Source organism: Lissotriton helveticus, chromosome 5_1 (assembly GCF_964261635.1).
Source record: "Lissotriton helveticus chromosome 5_1, aLisHel1.1, whole genome shotgun sequence".
Taxonomy (NCBI): domain Eukaryota; kingdom Metazoa; phylum Chordata; class Amphibia; order Caudata; family Salamandridae; genus Lissotriton; species Lissotriton helveticus.
Window position 1 is genome coordinate 1318592514 of NC_136065.1, and position 17159 is coordinate 1318609672.

The 17159-nt window shown below is 37.6% G+C and overlaps 1 protein-coding gene across 1 annotated transcript in view; it reads left to right on the forward strand.

The window, feature by feature from the left end:
• Window positions 1-17159, forward strand: part of LOC144755347 (uncharacterized) — a 200518-nt gene that overhangs the window by 64637 nt on the left and 118722 nt on the right. Inside the window, exon 4 of the mRNA XM_078644157.1 lies at window positions 12293-12404. Within this exon, the coding sequence (XP_078500283.1) occupies window positions 12293-12404 (112 nt within the window). The remainder of the gene's footprint in view (window positions 1-12292; window positions 12405-17159) is intronic.

Consider the following 17159-nt stretch of genomic DNA (forward strand, 5'->3'; position numbering starts at 1 on the left):
CGCACAGCAAATACCCCCATTGCATCGCAGTCCATTGCTGCCTCAGAACTGCCATTGTGCAAGACATCCTCGGTGCAGGCCCTTGCATCCCTCGTCAACCGCATCTATGTCGGACTCCACACCCCAGCTTAGCAGCTCCTCGGAACCAATACAGCTCCGTGACACAGAGATGCATCATGACTCTGAACTGCGCATAGCAAGATCTCGTACCGCAGTCTTGCCACATCTCAAAACTGAAGCATTGTTTGGGCTGCATGACGCATCTTCAAAATAGATCCTCGCAATGCTCCACAAACCATGATTGAAAGTACTTGTACCTAACTGGGTCCTGTAGCCAGCCTGTGCTCCATCGCGGTCGGCCTGAACTTATGACTTTGTCCCAGTCCGGCATGACCAGATATCCACAGTTGATATACCTTGTAGTGCATTGTTTTTACCAAGATCTTTAAAGTTGAATATCTCTAGTTCAACTGATTGGATTCTTGTCATGTTGATCTTGTTTCGTTTATTAAATCTGTGGTATGCTTCTTTTGTGATGTGTTTGCACTTTGTTACTGTTTCAATTGTTGCACAAATACTTTACACATAGTCTCCGAGTTAAGCCTAACAGATCTGTACTAATCTACCCAAGAGCTGAACACAGTTTAATTTAGGGTTTGCTTGTGACTTCACCATGAGAAGAATTGTGGTTTCTGCTTGAGAAGGGTTCACCCTCCTCAGGCAGTTACCCAATTTCTTACAAACACATATTCTTTTCAGAATAGTACCCTTTGATGTCTTCCTGTTGCTAATGTAGGCTTCCAGACGAAAAGGAGCCATTCATTTTAAAATTAACCATTCAATATGGAGGATGATTATGGAGATCTAATCTCATTTTCCCAATCCTTGATGGAGCCGGTGCTTCCTCTGAAGACATTATTGACTGAATCAGTATATAAGACTGCTGACCTCTGTGATGGATGCACAGCAATACAGATACATATATGTTTCATTGAGTTCATCGCTCCCTTCCACTAGATGTATGTCTCATTGAATTATTCTTTTTTTTCTATTTTTCTTGAGTTAGAAAACTCTCCTGCAAGCTGTTTGGATCCTTCTCTGCTCTGAATTGTATAGTTTAGTGTCTGGTGGTTTCTTCACTTGAAGTCTTAGATACTCCATGTGTTATCTTCTTGGAGGTTTGTTATGCATTTGAAGCTTTTCCCTTTTTTAGTGACCATTCTTGGAGGCTCCCGGTATACACTGTTATAGATGTATGTTGTCTAGCTGAGGTAGCACAGTGGTGACAGGAAGGGGCCACCGTTATATCTGGCAGTCCAGATTCCAAAAGACAGCGTGACTGCTACACCCAGCTCTTGCCAGAGATGATTGTTCCATGCCCAAATTGTCACAATAGCAATCTATTCTAAGTGTAATTTACAAACATATTGCCATATTGGAGTCAATAATTGAAAATCTACACCCAATGTCATGATGTTTTTGTAAACAATGTTTGGGGCACAATATTTATGTCTGCTGATTTTTGTCACACCTGTTGAGACATACATTCACTAGTACCTGTACTGTAGAGATGTGGTCAGTTTTAATATGACAGCACCCTTAGGTTGACATACACATTCCACACTATCAAGGTAGTCATGTGGGAATGCCTTTGTTGGCTTAAAATGTCTGTAGGTACCCTAATCCACCCACACTCATTCACTGCAGTTAATCCCAGCCTCACTTGCATTAAAACTCTCCTCTCCTTTTCTACAATAAAAGATTCTGACCTCGGCTGACAATGTAGAGTCTTGAGACTCTGAAATCCTTCTCCATTGGAAACACACAGACTTGTTGAACTCTAGCAAATTACACATGACCCTTCATGATTGGCAGGTTCCAATATTGGTGTATTAACTGCAAGATTATGCTTTCCTGCAAAACACTTGCATGTTGATCTGTCTGCTATTGAAAAGTTTAAGAACTGCTCTCTGCCAAGGCGTTCTCTAGAATTTGACTTTTTGGGGGTTGGTAGGAAACACTGCTGCTGCTTTTGGTACAGGGGATCGATATTGCAGCACTGCTGCAAAAACGGCCCCTGTACCAAAAACGGCCCCACCGGTCTAAAACCGGCCCTGACCCTTCTGGCCCATTCGGAAAATGACTGGTTCCCGCTACGGCCAGTCCGGCCCTCCCCTTCTTCCAACAGGGCTGCTGGGTCATAGTACAGATTTTTCCTGTTTGAAATCTCCATGCGAGTCATGGTGATCCTGGGCAGGAACTTGTGGAATGTCCTTCACATCCAGGGAGAACATTTCCTATGTGACAGGGATATTTTGCTGGTTTTGTGGAAGGAGTTGGTCACATTAACGTTGTTGGCGACTCAGCATTCATCTGCTGATTAAGTACATCCGCCACACCAGTAGATGTACTTTGAACATAAAGATCTTCACCTGGTAGAGAGGGGTATCTAGATAGAGAATGTCACTTCACTGGGTCGGAAATTAACACTCAGTCCACCTAGTAAATTGGCCACCGCCAATGCCTGAATGAGGCCAACACTTTGAAGTTCCTGTGGGGAAATGCTAACTTTTGTGCTTGAAGCCGAGTGTTATTATGTATACTCTGTAACAATTTTTTGAATATTTCAAAAAAGGGGCCTTTTTTTAAACATGCACTAAAGACATGATGATAGTGGATGAAGTGTCATATATGAATGAACTAGGCAAACCAGGTGAACCTTACAAATCAATACTTTTAATTAAATATTGAAGCTAGCCAAGCGTGATGGTGAGCTCTCTAATCTTATTGATTTTGCAAGAAAATGCAGACCTGTGGATGAGAAACCTTTTGGTGTTGGTGAAGGGAGATACTCACTTGGTAGAAGAGTCCACAAAATACATTTTAATTTAGCAGAAGAGTAATATATTTTTTTGTCTATCCTGTTTATCATTTTCACACTGCTCTGAGTTTTTTTTTGTTTAATCAGCTTTATTAAAAGTAAAGTGTACATAATAATAATAATAATAATAATAATAATAATAATAATAATAATAATATTAATAATAATAATAATAATAATAATAAATATACCTAACAAGAAGAATAGAAAAGGCAAAACAAGGTATGCATGTTTCACAACATAAAATACGGAAAAACTGTTTGTACTTTTGTATATTCTGAAGGGAAAGAGAGAGAGGTACAAAAAGGAAGGGGGAGGAAATGGGAAAAAAGGTAATATCAATAAACAATTGAAGATCGAATAGCAGCATGTATTCAAAAAAATACAACTAGTGAGATAAGTACAAAATATATATTTCAAAAAGCAAAGATAATTGCAATTTACAAAGGTTTAAAGTTTTCAGAACGAGTATCCGTAGCATGTTATCTAGCAAGAATATTCAAGTAATTAGTTAGAGTCATCAAATATAAGTCTCTATAAACCTACGGTTTACACGAAGAAGAAAATGCAACATGTTTTCTATGCTAATGACAAACATTATTCCACTAGTCAGAAAAAGATGTATGAGTAGAACACTTCCAATTGGTAGTGATTTGCTGAAAATCTGAGGCCAGCTCAGATCAAATAAACCTTTGTCCTGGGACCTTAACATGACAACATCTGATAAACTACTTAAAAAAGCTAAGATGTGGACCTAGGGCAATATAAATTAAAAATATTTGAAAGTTGAGGCCAAATTTGCCTCCAAAAAACAGCCCTGGGAGGACAGAAAAATGGAGATGTAATAAAGCACAATTGGAATCTCCACATAACCAACAGGCTTTATTGGTTCCCTTTGAAAAATTGGCTACAGAAGTAGGGGTGTGATATAGTCTATGATACAAAGAGAATAGGGTCTGGGTGGTACAAGCAGTTTTCCAAACTTTAAATATTCTGGGTCAAATTGTATTCCATAATTTGATATTCCAGTCTCATCCCAAGTCTGCTTCCAAAGTAAATTCTATCATAGTTTTTGCATGGATTTGGGCTCACAAAGTGTCTATAAATAGGGGAAGCTTTAGGAGCAAGTGTAAGAAAAGTTAGAAGCAAATCTGGAGGCACTGGAGTCATGGTGGATGATGGAAAGGAACAAAGAATATCTAAAATAAGTTCAGTAAGAATTGAAAACGTATACCAAAACAACTGAGGACAATTAAAAGTGACCTGGAATTGAAGAAAAGAATACGGTTTCATACCATCATATACGTCCTGTACCCAAATAATTCCCTCTTATCTCCAAGACTGGCACTAAATGGGCCTATTATTGATAGTAATAAGATGGTTATGCCAGAGTGGAGAGTGCAAAAAAAGAGTCACGAGATAAAATCGGATCTTGATAATGATGCTTCAACAGAGTGCACATATGATTAAATAGTGGTGACAATGTAATACTGTTTTCTGAGGAAAAAGCTAGGACTTCTTTAGGAGTAAATGGCAAGAGAAAGGAAAGCTCAACAATAAACCACAGAGGCCGTAAAGATGAAAAAAGATGAAAAAGCCACTTGCAAGCCTGTTTTAAACAAAATGCTTATGATATTACCGAAAATCAGCCCTAAGTTTCTTGAGATGAGAAAGAGAAATTTTGGATTGATTGCTGTTCCAGAGAAACTTGGAGAGAGGAGGGTAAATTTGTTTGAAAAACCTACTTGGAATACTTATTGGGATCATAGATAAAATATATAATAAAGTAGGAGTTATCATTTTACTGGAATTAAGGTGGCCTCACGATGACAAGAAAATGAGATTCCAAGAAGACAAAAGCTTATCAATTGTATTTAAACCTTCTTCCATATTGAGTTTCACTGAATCTATAATAGAATTAATAAACCAAATACCCAAATATTTAATCTAAGAATTATTCCAATGAAAACCTTTGGAATTTAACACAAACGTTTGTAATAGAACCTCAGTTTTATCAGAATTAATTTTATATCCTGAAACAACAGAAAAATCAGAAATTTAATTAAGGAGGGCAGGAATTCAAGTATCTGTATTGGAAAGAAAAAGAGGAATATCTGCATAAGCAGATAATTTCAAACGCTTATCATAATGAAAACCTGATATAAGAGTCTTCTTGCTGATACGAGATAAAAAGGGTTCAAGAGCTAAAACAAATAAAAGCTGAAATAAAGGACATCCTTGACTAACCCCTCATTGTAATTGAAAATAATGGGAAAGATGGCCATTAACTAAAGTATTAGAAAGAGAAAAAGCTTTATTAAAACATTAAAGAAAAGTCTTGCATTGTCTGAGGTCAAAATGCCCTTGACAGAACAACATTGCTCCTTACCTATTAATCTTGGTAAAATAGGCTCAAGACGCACAGCAAGTAATTTGATTGAAGTTCTATAGTCAACATTTACAAGAGATATAGAATGATAATTTTTACACTGAACAGGGTACTGACCATCCTTATAGATTAGGCAAATTGTAGTATTCAGAAAAGTACCGCCGGCCTTATTGGCATGATAAAAATTGAAAAAGATGTAACAATTTGGGTAATAGCAGATTGGAGAAATGTAAAAAGGATTCCTCAGTAAAGCCATTAGGACCTGGCGATTTACGTTTTTTAAGCGTGTTTAGGGTGTTAGATAATTCTGAAATTGATAAATCATTTTCGAGGGCTAGTGAATAAAACGAGCCATGAAAAAGAGGAGGGGTATTATTGAGATATGCCCCAAATAAGAGAAGATTGAGCATGGTAATCAGAAGTATAAAGCTGTTTATAACATTTGCTGAACTCCTCTAGAATGTCTTGAACCTTGAATACATTTTACCTATCAGAGGTATGTAAAGAAGTAATAGCAGTACGTTCTTTACAATTTTTTAAAAAATGAGCTAAAAGTTGGCCTACCTTGTTGCGGCCTCCATTATAATGAGCACTAGTATGCAATAAGATAAGAGAGGCATTATCCTTAGCTATCTTATTGAATTTTAGTTTAGCACAAATAAGGTATTGTAAAGAAAAGTCTGAAGATGTAATATAGAATTGTTGTTCTAGTCATTTATTATTAGATAATAGAGATTTGTGCTTTGTAAAAAAAATAGGTCAGAGACTAAATCAATGATAAAGCCATGTGCTGCAGCTTTTAAAAGTATACCACACTAATTAGGGAGGTGAATCAGAATGAGCATTAAGTAAAAAAAAAAGAATCAGCAGAGTATGCAAAGGAAGAGGAAAAAATAGGTTCTAGTAAAGGAGAATTGTTAAATCGACACCAATTTGACTTGGGATGTGTAGGGAGTAAACCCAAATCTGCAACCACAGGTGCATGTTCAGAAATAACAATGGATTCAGTAGTGGAGGACATAAGATTTTGTGCTAGGGATTTATTAGGAAAAATATAGTCTAAATGAGAAAGGGAACCTATTGGAGGAGAAAATTTAGAATATTGCTCAGCAGTATGATTGTGTAACATCCATGCGTCGACTAAACTATTTTGTGAAATAGTGGACTGAAATAGTTTGTGAGATTTGTAGGGAATAACACAAACTGAAAAATTGTGATTAATGCAATGATCCATAACCTGGCTGCAGTCACCACTTAAAATAAAAAATGTGTCTATAAATTGAAGACACTTCTTTGGTATGTTAGGCCAGAATATATAATCTGGTTGAGTCGGACCATATACATTAAACACAATTAATGGACTATTATTAACAAGAAGTATGACAACTAACTAACGGCCCTCCAAATACATTTTCTGAGAAAAAACAGTACAATTTAGACTTTTATAACATGAGAACTACTCCATTCTTCTTTGTAGATGTAGGTGAAGCAAAAACTAAACCAACCCAATTTAGTTAGAGTTTTAAGGCTTCTTCTTCTGTAAGATGAGTCTTCTGTAAAAGGACTAAATCAGGGTTATAGGAAGCTAAATGTGATAAAATTATCTGACTTTTATTAGGATTAACAAAACCCTTCACATTCCAAGATATCACTCTAAATGTGATAAGCAACAAATAAATAGAAAACTATGCAGTCAACAATCTGATAAAGAGAAGAAGTTAAAAAAAAGAGAGCAAAGAAAAAGAAAATAAACAATTTAAATACGAGCTGAAGAGGAGTAAGAGGCAAAAAAATAAGAAAAAAATAGAGAAGAAGAAACAAATAGAGCAGTAGAAGACAGTACATGTCACAATTGGCGCCTGAAATGAGTACCTTACAGGAAACAAAAAGGGATAGGGAGTGACGACACACAGGATACAAACGACCAGGGAGAATTCACCACACCAGCACACCATAAGGAACAGATATGAAAAGGATAAGATAAGAATCTTAAAGACATGTAAAAAAATTGAGAAGAGTTAGTTCAAGCAAACAATAAAAGTTAAACATGAAGAACTTATGAAGCAGTCAGTAAAAACAACACAGTAGCAATTTGCAAAAGCAGTCAAGTTGAGGAGGAAGGACAAGCAGTGTCATTTGACAAATTGAGCGAGACTGAATATATTTTCTGAGATCTGCTGGATCTTTGAAAGTTGAATTATTGTTTTGGAATGTATCTTTAAATGTGCAAGGATGGCACAATCCATAATGGGCACCCATAGAAGGTTATGTAGGCTGCAAATCTAGAAAGTCTTCTCTACGCTTAGCAATAGCTGTTGAAACATCCTGTTCGAGAAACTGTTTTGCACCAGACCACATAAGTTTCTTCTTAGTCGTAGCTGCCCAGAAGACTTGTTAAAGTTCAGTAAACTTCAAAACACCACGAGGTCCTTTTGGAGCAGACGAAGACACGCGAGGACCTAAGCAATGGGTACGCTGAATATTTAAGTTGCTAGTTAATGGCAAATTCACAAGCTTCTGAAAAAAATGAGGTGAAGCAGGAGACAAGGTCTCTACCCTCAATTGCTTCTGGAAGACCATAAATGCATAGGCTATTATTCCAAATTCTATTTTCTAGGTCCTCAGAGAGCTTTATCACTAATAAAGCATCCTTCTCCAAAGCTGCAATTTTAGAAGAAGTTTCTCGCATATCATCAACACATTTCTCCACCAAAGTTATTCTAGTCTCCATAGATGACCACTTATTGTCGAGAAACTATTTGTTTCCAAAATGAAGGATCGTAATGCACAAATCTCCTTCAGCACAGTATTGAGAGACAGGAGGAGAGGACTTGAGAAGAGAAGGAGGATTCTGTTTGATTCTTTTATTGGTAGAAGAAGCTGACTGCACTTGTAACAGTGGAAGTGACGAGGCGACCACTCAAGAAGAACCAGTTTGAGCCATATCAGTAGATGCACATGAACCTTCAACTAAAGATACTGTCAATGAACAAGAAGAGTCTGCTATATTCTTCTGAGACACCTTACTGGAATGTAGGGAGTTTCTTTGATCTGCCCATAAATTACACATGCACCACCAAAAAAGTAGAGGTCTCAATATGAATTAAATTGGATAGTTGGGACCAAAAGAATCCTATAAATGTCAATAAAGGCAAAGCTTATTGAAAGAAAGCTATAAAAGTTTATTACTGACTCAACAGGGGATTCCCTGATCAATACTGAAGATGGCTCAAAGATTATAAACATAAAGTTCAAGCAGTTTTGCTGGAGCCATCACTCTGAAAGAACAAGTTGAGCATTTAAAAAAAGTCTTTATAAAAAATACTTCAATCGCAATGAAATTATGAGGAGAAATGTGCAAATGCAGGAAAAATGTAAAATGGTGGCCAAAGCTGTGCATGAGATGCCTACTGGAGGTTCCAACACCAAACTGCTACGGAGAAACATCAAATAGTCAGAAAGCCAGTCTCTTGGTGTTTACCTGCAAGAAACCAGCCATTTCAGGGACACATCATAGCAGAAGCTGCTAAGAAAAGTGATGGCGGTACCGGCATGTAGTGGAGCTCCGGAAGTAAGTGACCATCTTGAGTGGCCTTCAAGCCACACCTACCCTGCTCAGAGTTTTAATCTTACTGGAGTTTGGGCTGACAAATTCTAGAAGCAAAAGAAAGCCTATGACCAATGGTGGGTATCCTTTTTCACTGTCATACTGGGAATTTTTAGACTATTTTGGATAGAACCAGTTGAATAACTTTACGCACTCCTGTCCTGGGGACTCTCTTTCTCTCCTCATGTCCCTCAAATCTCTGCAACCACCAGTTGACTTGCTCTCCTGGGCCCACTGCCTTCTTATCTTTTAGCTCCTGAACTTCTATCAGCACCTCAGCTCCCTAGACAGTATTGCCTCCCTGTAGCTTCCTGCTCCCACTGCAGTTCTTTGCTAACTAGTAGGTTCTGGAATTCCCATCAATAAGGGCGGCTGGCACAAGTAAGAGTGGTGGACCTGGGTGGGGCCAGGTCAGGATAGATAACAAATTAAATAAAAAAGAAATAAAACCACTTACATTGCACTCACCACATCGCTGATGTGGCGAGCACAAGGTAAGTGTTTTTATTAATTTGTTTATGTAATTTTATCTATCCAGTTGTCTGTCGACTCTCCCCCACCTCCTCTCAGCCCCACTGCCCCACTACTCTTACCAGTGCCGGCTTTGCCTGCCCATCAACCTAACCCTACCTACAACTCCTAGCTCTGCTTGCAGCTTCTGCTTCTGCCTGAAGCCATTTGCACTCCATGCACCTCTAGACATCCATATAGCTCCTGAAATAGGGGGGCTTCCTCCAACTCCTGCCTCCTGCTTCTATGTGCTCTTCTCACATGCTCTACCACTGCAGGTACTTAACCTTGTCCTCACTGCACTTGTGGATCCCATCCTTATCTGTGCTGCCTCTACACAATCTAGCATTCTTGCAGCATCAGCCCATGCTTCAGCCCAAGATTTTCCTGAAGGATTTGGATCACCTACTACCCTGGTTTGTGGCTGTCCATGCAGATCCTCGCTATCCAGCAGTTTTGGTCTTTTTGCAGCTTCTGGCCTGAAGGATCCCACATGTTCCTTAACACCAAACAGCTCACAGATTCATTTGTTATGTACATACCCCTTGCAGTCACTGTCTTCCTTTCAGCTCTTGGTCTCTCCGAAGCATCTGTCCTCCTTTGAGTTCCTGAGTTGATGGATCTCTGATGAACTTGTGCAATAGGTGCACAAGTGCCCCTCATGCACAAGCCCTTCAAACATCTCACATCAGTCGGTACCATGCCTGATTAGCCCATATCGTACTGTTTTTTACTTTACATTCTGACGACTCTATGTATGGGACATGCTTACCTCTGTGACCCCATCACACGTTGAGATGCGCTACTCTAAATGTCCTGAACATGTACATCTTCTGAATCAGAAAATAATGACATGGTGCTCAGAGTGTCAGCAAGGCCTGGACAGAGGTCTCATATATCTAATGGACATTCTGCTCTAAACACCTGAGTGAAGAGAAGGCGGGATACATGTTCAAGAGACCATAGAACTCCTATGAGAATTGTAAATGATGGTGGCCATCTGAAATTCTTAAATAATAAGCTCCTCTTGGTCCATAAAATCCTTACTAGGCATTCACAATACATAGTTCTTGCAGACAGAACTGTGTTGGCAGAATCCAGAAACTTTGCAATCTTTTGTTTCTGGGAATTCGACAATAGACTGATGATCTCAAGTCCTACTCCTGCAGAAAACACATGTTAAAGGATATAAACTTTTCACTTGAAAAGTACCCAGGAATTTACAAAGGATTGTGAACTCATATTTCATTTATTAGTTTTTTGCACAACATGGCATTAGGAATAATCTTATCTTGTAGTTTGTTTCCCAAGGAGTCATCTATTTGTATTATGAACTTACTTTGTACTTATTGCTTTTCAAAGGAAGTCGTCCATTGAGGATTACAACTCTATGTAACATCTGTTTTGTTTACATACAAACAATTATTTTGATCAGGCCTTTTTTTCACCATTGTTTTGTTTGTGTGTCATTTATGCCCTGCGTCCACCAGTGACATAGGTTTATTTCCATCTCTTCTTTTTAACTTCATTATTTACTAAAACTACAGCTCCCTGGACAATGTTAACAGGCCGCTCGCTCATTTTATCTGTTGCACACTGAATCATGTGCAGCCACTGCCTCTAAACCAGGCAACCATCATTCAATGATCTTGTTTGTAGCTTTATCATAGCTTTACATTTCAAGATGGGTAACGTGTTGGTTCAAAACCTGGCTGCCATGATGGAAATTTAACATTATGTACAATACCGTTGCAAAATGGCCACACACTGCTATGCTTTATTTTATCTGGTATTGCAAGCATATGCTTGCCATGCATTGTTTTGAGTTGGTGTATGTATTTCATTGAGGTTGTGCAGGGGGTGAATGCAAAAATGAGTCAAAGGTGGATAAGGGATGCATGAGCGCAATAATGGTTGACAGAGTGCATGTATGATGACTTAGTGTCAGATGTATGACCCTTTTTAGCCATTGCAAACAGAAAATCGGGCTGTTTGCGACCACTAAAAAGGGTTGTGATATGTACAAACCCTATTTTGCGAGTTTGTAACCTATTACCGACTTGCAGAATAGGGTTTACTAGTCACTATTAGGAAGGAGCGTGCCTTTAAGGAAAACGGGATGCATTTTAAAAAAGAAAGATGCTTTATTTAAAAAGCAAATATAGACGTGGTGATCTGCTGCCCCCAGCCGGCCACCCTCCCAGTGATAACAGCCCATTCCCAATGGGTCGCAAATTGCGACCTGCCTCATGAATATTGATGAGGCGAGTAATTTGCTACTCCATTGGGATCCACTAAATGTGTCTAGACACATTAGTATATTCGTTTTGCAAGTCGCAAATTTCGAGTCTCAAAAAATCTCAATTTGTGACCTGCAAATTGGAAGGGTCATACATCTGGCAATTAGTGCCAAATTAGTGCCTGCCCATCACTCACCCAAGAAACACTTTCATTTATAAGCTAGACCTACTAGCATTGCCAAAGTTTGTCTTTATATTTGACATGTTGGTATGCACACAGGTTAAGGGATAAATGATCTCTCCAATAAATCCCTTATCAATTTCTCACACCCAGATTTTCTTGATTTTTGCATATTCCATACTTGCAATTTTACCTCTTGTGGGGACATTTAAGTACTCTGTTTTACTGTTCTGTTGTTTGACTGGTTCATTATGCACATTCTCCTGCAGTGAGCCAGTGTTTTTCTCAGTGAAATCTGTTTACCTTTGTGGGACTTTCTGTTTAGGCAGTGTGGAAGCTGTTACAACTGGCACCAAGACTATGATCTTTGTCCCACCAAAACCTAGTATGTGAATACCCCTAAAGGAATGTAATAAATAATGCTGTCTGCAGTTTTAGACACCAGGTATCTCTATACTTACAGACACTTTGAATTTATTTGTAGATTTCTTTCCTGTGGGAGACACTGCGGTAACGTCTCATGAATCTCCTGACCACGCAGCTGTCTTAGTGGAAGATGATGGAACCGGACTTGTCAAGCCACCTAGGAAGTTTAAGTATGTTGGTGAAAAACTAGACCTATGTGAATTTCTTGCAATAATAACTAATGCATGGGCGCAAATTTAGTCCAAGAGTTCCCAGAATTAACATGTATTGAACGGTTCAGCTCTAGGAAACATTAAGCAGTGGTTTTATCTTACTTCCTGAGTTATGCTGTCTGTACCACTACTTGAAATTCCGTATTAACTGTATGAAGTTTAGAAAGTGCTTTCGCATAGAAACTGACACACAGCTGTGCCTGGTATGAGCAGAGGTTCAAGATAGGGCCCGGCCCTTGGTAGTGGTTAAGATAAGACTGGGACAGAAAATAGACCGAGGTGATAAAATAATAGTGAGCCCATTAGTGAACCATATTTTCAAATCGTGACACTTTGAATTTGCAAAGACAAGCCGAATAGGTGCTTTTCAAAGTGTGGGAGACTGTATGTAGATGTGCTTGCTGCAGGAAATGTTTGTGGTAATATCAGAGAAACACTGCTTGAAATCAACATCAAAACACGGCCCACCAGACCATAAAACAGTCCACAAATAGCCACAAAAATGACCCCCACACCGACCTGTCAGACCAGCCAATCTGGCACTTACCCATTGCCCTATTGGCCAGTTGGACCCTGCTAGTAGTTCTGTGAGGAAACAGAAGAAACTTGCTCAACCTGTGCATAAATACCAGCACACATAACACTAAAATGCTCTTTGCTAACATTGGATGTAGATATATGCCTTAAGTATGTTTGGTTGGCATGTTGTTGAATAGAAGGCACCTGAAATAAACTAACCATTGTACAGCAACACAGGCTGTGTTTTAACATACATAAATCAAGAGACCACAATCTTGGGACTTGTCCCGTGCCAAGCTACACAAGCAATACCTTTTGAAAACATTTTTGTTAAAGGTTGATGTTATAGCAAACAGAGGCATTTTTTGCACACATTGGCAGAGTATTAGATCACAATTATCTATGATAAAGATGACAGATACACTGCTACTATGTAAATATTACTAAAAATAAAATATAACCATGTCACACACTTTCAGGTTTAATTATATCAATACTGATTAATTCATAGTACTTAATTACTTGTTTGAAGCTTGCAAAATGAAGAAGCAGGGTGGTAGCTTATTGTTGCTTGTTATAAACAAAGGATAATGAAAATGCAATGAAAAACTTGCTGTAATCAATCATGCACTAACAAGATATCTATATATATATATATATATATATTACCAAACACTCCGAATTCTTCGATTCAGAAAGATAGACGGCTCTCCAAGTCTGTGTGTTTTCACCAAGAATGGTTTATTGGTAGACCCCCCTGCCCCCTTGACAAACGCGTTTCACCCCTCGGGCTTCGTAAAAAAAAAAAAAAAAAAACCAAATTTAAAAAAAAATAATATATATATATATATATATATGTTCATTATGTATGTTAATTATGTATATATATTGTGGATAGAAAATATCATGATTCAAAATTCAATAGAGCTAACCTACAATAGCATTCCTATTGACCCAAAGTTAGTACAATAAACGTTTTAACAATATTTTATTGGCTCCTTAGTTTTTACAAGACATGCTGAGATTACTGCTTTCAACGTTACAAATAGGTTTGTGCAGTTGTTTGAGAAAACATGTTACCTGCCACAAATAGACATGCACTTTAATAGCTATAAGGGATTTTGGTACTTTACCAGACACAGGTAGTATGATTAGGATGATCACTAAGATAATGAGTACAAGAGCATTTTTCTTTAACAATAACTATTGCCCATTCTTTGGTTTTAAGGATATTTGATGTAATTTTATTGTGGTGGCGGAGGGCCTGTTGCCCTTTAAAAGGGACACTCTACACCTGAACTTTATGACCAAGGTAAAGGCTGTTGCTGAAACGTGTCATTCGTCTTTGTGAGCACACTGCACTATATATATTCAACAAAATTAATAATATTTATGACCTGTAAAAAATCAAAGGAGCCAATAAAATATAAACAAGTTAATATATGGTAGACTAGTCAATGAGAAATACGTAAATATCACATAATTTTCGTTAAAACATTTACTCTACTAACTTTGGGTCAATATGAGTGCTATTGTTGGTTAGCTGTATTGAATGTTTAGTCATGACATTTTCTGTCCACAATATATATACATAATTATTTTACATAAATAACAAAATGAATATTATTTATGTCCTGTAAAAATCTAAGAAGCCAATAAAATATAAACAAGTTAATATATGGTAGACAAGTCAATGAGGAATACGTAAATATCATATAATTTTTGTTAAAACGTTTACTGTACTAGCTTTGGGTCAATAGGAATGCTATTGTAAGTTAGCTGTATTGAATGTTTATTAATGACATTTTCTGGGAGCGTGACTCCCGAAACGCGTTGATGTGAAATTTCATTTTTTTAAAATAAAGAGGACTTCTTTCAACCTACCCTTGAGTGCCGGATGATTTGCTGTTGCAATTGGGGGAGATCTCATAAACGATATATATATATATATATATATATATATATATATATATATATATATATACATATATATATGTATATATACTTATATATCCGTGCCCATTGCAAGAGGGTCGGAGGCTCCGGTAACGGGGGACTTTTGTTTCTGATGTGAATGAGGAGCATGACCCACTCACGTGCCCCAGCCTACGAATGAAGAGTCAATGTGGTGAAAAGGTACGCATGGTGGAAAGGATTTGCGGTAATACACTATTACCGACGATCTTGCTGTCAGGAGGATTCTTTGCCAATGTCTTTCCTTACGAAACTGCAACATTAAGAAATGACACTCACCTGGAAATTTAACATCATTTCCATTTGTTCAGCAGTGCACCCGCCAAAGAGACATTAAATATGCACTTTGCCATGAGAAAGGAGGACTTCCATTTGTCACTTGAAATATAGCGGTGCACTATGGGAATTGTATTTTTCATACGCAGCCATGTGATTAAAAGAGCATTTAAAGCACGCAGAACTGCACCTGCCTGTTTGAATCCCGACCTTCCACCTGTGAACAAGGGTAATGGGGCCGAAACATTAGGAGATTGGAAGGTTTTATTGCGTTGCAAGATGTTGCTAGACGCTGAATAAAGAAGTATTCCTGAGCAGTATTGGGCCTCTCATCTCTCTGTTATATGTATATATGTATATACAATATATATACATAATTTTTATACATATTTATACTATATATTACCACTTTAGATTAACAGCATATTATGAATGCGTAGGAGAGGATGGCAATCCACAACTATGTGATTCAACACTATAACATCAGAATATTTTACCCAAATTTTTCCTTGATGATTTCTTGTTCACACATCTTATCTAAAAAAACATTTCATCTCTTTCTTGGCCAATATGGGAACAGGTCTCACTATTGAATAACAGGGCATCACATTTCTTTTTTTGAGTTTAAAAAGCTTTATTAAATAAGATAAACCAAGTAAAACATCATTACAAAAACAAGTGGCTTTGGAAAGAAAAAGATGAATAATAAAATGTAACAGTATGCAACACAATCCCCAAAAGGGCTAGCTACTGAGGAACAAAGCTTTTAAAAGTAATTGTTGTTTTGTGGGAGGAAAAGAGAAGAAAGGGAAGGAAAAAGAGAGGGGGGAAAGGAGGGAAAGAAAAAAAACAGGAGGGCAACCTAATATATAAATTCAATACCTTAAAATGCTATAAGAAGGTAAAAGTGAAGTGCAAAAATAAAAAAACATCAGTGAGTAAAAAGTAGATAAATGACAGGTAAAAATTCAAGGAACATGTCTAGAGAGGAAATTAGTTAAAGGCAACCATAACGAGTCTTTTTTGATTAATAAAGGCACAGTGATGGCAAAGGCACGGTCAAGACTATGGTGGTGAAATAGCAAATTCCACCAAGAATTATATGAAATTTTCGAAGTATCCTTCCAGTTGGTTGTAATTATTTGAAAAGCGATAGCTATATAAAGATCTATACATTTACGTACATTACTATGAACATTCTGTATAGGTGAATAACCGCCCAAAAAGATATGAACAATCTCAAACAGGTAGTCCGTGGCTAAAATGCCATTTAATTTTGACCAGATACGAGACCAAAGGGTTTTAACCACCGAACAATGAAAAAACATGTGTAAAAGATCACTATTAGAATAGGCGCAGGACCAACATTTTTTAGAGTCAAGTAACTTGAATTTGTGTAAATCAGAAGGAGTAAAAAAAAGTCTATTGTAAAAGAAGTATAACATCTGTGTGGTGCTGGCAGAATGGGAAACAGTATGTTTTTTAGACCATAAAGCGTCCCAAACCTGGAGGGAAAATTCTTGAACTAGGTCTCTTTCCCATTAGAGTTCAAGTGGAGATTTAAGCCTCTCAGTAGTGGGATGGGAAAGTAATTTATAAATAGCGGCACCTCTGAGAGGAATAGAAAAATCTGTTGGAGATAATAGAGTTGGGGCGGTGGTAGTCAGGTAATTATTCTGTGAGATGATAGAGGTTAGGGCATGATTAATCAAGGGGTATTGGGAAGAGTGTGTGTTAGAGAGATGGAAAGTATCACGGATATCTGAGAAAGATCTTACGGACTTATCAATAAGTAAGTGATCATATGTAACAATGCCTTTGTCAATCGATTCTATCCAGAAAAGCGCTCTGTTATTAATCTTTAGAGATTTATTATACCAAACTGGAGTTAAAAAGTGAAGGTAAGCTTCTGAAAAAAAGGAACGAAACAGTGAAAGAACTAGT